This window comes from Myotis davidii, unplaced genomic scaffold (assembly GCF_000327345.1).
Source record: "Myotis davidii unplaced genomic scaffold, ASM32734v1 scaffold492, whole genome shotgun sequence".
Taxonomy (NCBI): domain Eukaryota; kingdom Metazoa; phylum Chordata; class Mammalia; order Chiroptera; family Vespertilionidae; genus Myotis; species Myotis davidii.
Window position 1 is genome coordinate 151,705 of NW_006284473.1, and position 3,105 is coordinate 154,809.

Genomic DNA, 3,105 nt, shown 5'->3' on the forward strand with positions numbered 1-3,105 from the left:
CCCTCTCTCTCTCTCTCCTCCCCCCCCAAATATCAAGAGAAAACATACCCTGGGGAGAGAATTAAAAAAAAAAAAAGATCAACCAAAGGACTTGTATGCATGCATATAAGCCTAACTAATGGACACAGAAAACAGGGGCGTGAGGGCATGAGTTGGGGAGGTCAGGGGGGTTATGGTGGGATAAGGACACATATGTAACAGCTTAATCAATAAAGAAATTTTTAAAAAAGAAGAATTATATAAGGAAAGAAGGGAAATATCCGAGGTGGAGTATTTCAGCTTTAGGTAAGTCCTTCAGCTCACTAGGGTTCTGAGCAGAGTAGGTGATCCTTACGTTAAAGACCTATAACCACGTGGGCACATCCAGTCACAGAGGCCCCTGCGAGGGTTACCTTTCAGACAAACATGACACAATCCTGGCCCCCAAAGGGCCTTGCTGGATGCTGGACACAAGATGAAAACCAGAGCTAGCAGATACTATTCTGTGGGGCCCACAGTTCCCAGAAAGGGGTGGCTCCTCCATACTTACTGGCAGGGAAACTATTTTTGCTCCTTGTGCGGCTGCCTTCCGGACGAGGCCACAAGCTCGAGTGAGATTATCCGATTTGATGGAAGAAACTTGAAGTTGGATGAGGGCCAAGCGGAAAGCTGAAGAGGAAGAGAAAACAAGTGTCAGAAGATCTGACTGCTGAGTCAGAGCAGCATTTCTCACCTGAGGACAACCCCACCTCCCAGGACATTTGGCGGTGTCTGGAGACGGTCTGGACTGTCACACTGGTGGGGTGCTACTGGTATCTACTGGTAACAGGAAGAGGTCAGAAATGCTGCTAAACCTGCCACAATGTATAGGGCAATCCCTCCAACAAATTATCCAGTCCAAAATTTCAATAATGGTGATGGTGAGAAACCTTGGTAGAGCAACTGCCATGGGCAGAGCCCCATGCCAAGCTAAGAACCTGAAGTGAAGTAGGCAGGAACAGATGTTTACTTACAAATGAGAACAGGGCTTGAAGGAAGACAACTAGGTTTGAATACCAACTATTCCTTACTATTGGATCTTGGGCTTCGGCCTACCCCTCATCCGGGTAACTGAGGGCACTCCAGTACAGAAGGTGAAATCACACTGGGAAGGGAGCAGTGGGTCCATGGGAAGGGGAGACACCTGTCTCAGGTTCCCCATTAGGGGCTGGGACTCAATGCCTAGGTGGCAGCTGGTGGGCTGCAGATGTGCCCAATCACAGGGCAGGGTTCCTGCATACCTGTGAGGGTCTGTACTCACTCCATGAATTTACCTGTGCCCAAGGGACCGCAACATTAAGTAGCAAATAAAAAACACCACGAGATGTTAAGACACTTCAGAAGGAAAAGCTGACAGCACTTTTTCCTGCGATCTTAACAAGGCTCCACACCTTTACCAGGGACTGGACCCCACAAATTATGTAGCCAGCCCTGCCAACAGATCTGTGGTCAGCCTTAGGGCAAGGAGGTCTGGCTTATTCCCTCTGTGAGGTGGTAGCTACACCCTACATTTGCTTTCCTATATTCTTTAGAGTTCTCTTTCAGCTCTTATAGTAATCACTTTTTACTGGTTAATAATTCTTTATATAAAACTGTCCCTGTTCAGGTGACTGGTGTGGTTTCTGCGTCCTATGTGGACCCTGACTGATACACAGTTTTTGCTCATGGTCTGAGGTGAGGCTGCTAGCTCAGGAATTAGCAGTAATGCCCTGCCCTAGCTTCCCTACCCACCCCTGCTCTATGGTGTGAAAAGCCCACCACGAAAGAGCGCTCACTCTGGGTGTCTCCTGAACCTGTGCAAATGTCCTCAGAAGAGGCAGGGCTGACAGACCTGGCCTTTGATGAAGGCCTGTCTGGCTCAGGGTTAACCCTGAAAGGACAATGCAGACATCGCATTCCTTGGCTTATAAAGTGAGAAGAGCTAAATTTAACCCCGAATGCAGCTTGTTAAAGTTTCAGAATCTGGATGAAAACAAAGGAAACTAAAATAGGGAACAAAAGCTGGGATTACTTTGGGACAAGCAAATATGTTGAACAACACACAACCCACTACAGGTCTCCACTGTACCTCAGAAGCTGGGCTTGTCTCTGCTTCAGAGGAGGACTGGGAGATGGGGGTGGGGGCAGGGGTGAAGTCCACACAGCTATTACTGGCTTCCCTCTCCCCCATCCCACCCAGAGAGGCAGCTCCTGAATCAGGCTTGGGATTGCCGCAAATCGCCCATCCACGGAGGGGACTGCACCAGGGCAATTCACCATTGATTGGGGAGTACTAGTTACCTCAGCTGTAAAATACAAATACAATGATTCTGTAGGTCCCTGGCTGCCCTAACAATCATCGTAGTCTAACAACGAAGGACTTACCCAAGGAAAAAAAATATACATAAGTGCAAATGCCAACATGGGAACATAAAACACTTTGTAAATAAGGAAACAGAAGCTTGCAGAGGGAAAAGCTGCAGTCAGTGAACAGTGGCAGAGTAACAATCCAAGCCCAAACCTGGAGCAGTAAAGCAAGATGGGCACCTTGTTTGTTTATTTGGCGGGGGGGGGGTTGTCATATGATTTGAAAAAACTCAAGGAAGTCAGACAGCCACCACTAAGAAGCACAGCTCTCAAGTCCATCAGCTGCCATGCCCGCCTCTGCAACGATGCAGTCACATCCAGAGGGAGGTGTGTGACAGGGCTCCATATGACGATCCCGAACAATCGTTCAGCCACCAACTTGCACTCCAGGTTGAAATAAAAAACAAAGAGCACTTCCACACCTTATCGTCTCACGGGAGCCTCACAAGACTCCCACGTAGGGGCACGTGTGTCCATTTTACAGGTCATGGGACTGAGGTCCAGAGAGATTAGAGGACTCGTTGACAGGGGAAGCTACTGACTGAGCCACGACTGGAAGACTTCAGGTCTCCAGGCTGAGTCCAGAGCACCGCACTGCCCCGAGTCAAGAAATCTGGCACAGGCCTGGGGGCAAACTCAACCCCGGGTCCGACCCGGCATGGGGCTGTGGAACTAATATGCAATACCCAACCTCTAAGCTCAATGTCCAGGTGCAGAAACTACTTGCCCAATTGTTGGCTC

At 49.0% G+C, this 3,105-nt stretch overlaps 1 protein-coding gene across 1 annotated transcript in view; it reads right to left on the minus strand.

The window, feature by feature from the left end:
- NIT2 (nitrilase family member 2) overlaps nt 1–3,105 on the minus strand; it is a 33,322-nt gene that overhangs the window by 22,527 nt on the left and 7,690 nt on the right. Inside the window, exon 3 of the mRNA XM_015572140.1 lies at nt 530–648. Coding sequence (XP_015427626.1) covers nt 530–648 — 119 coding nt within the window. The remainder of the gene's footprint in view (nt 1–529; nt 649–3,105) is intronic.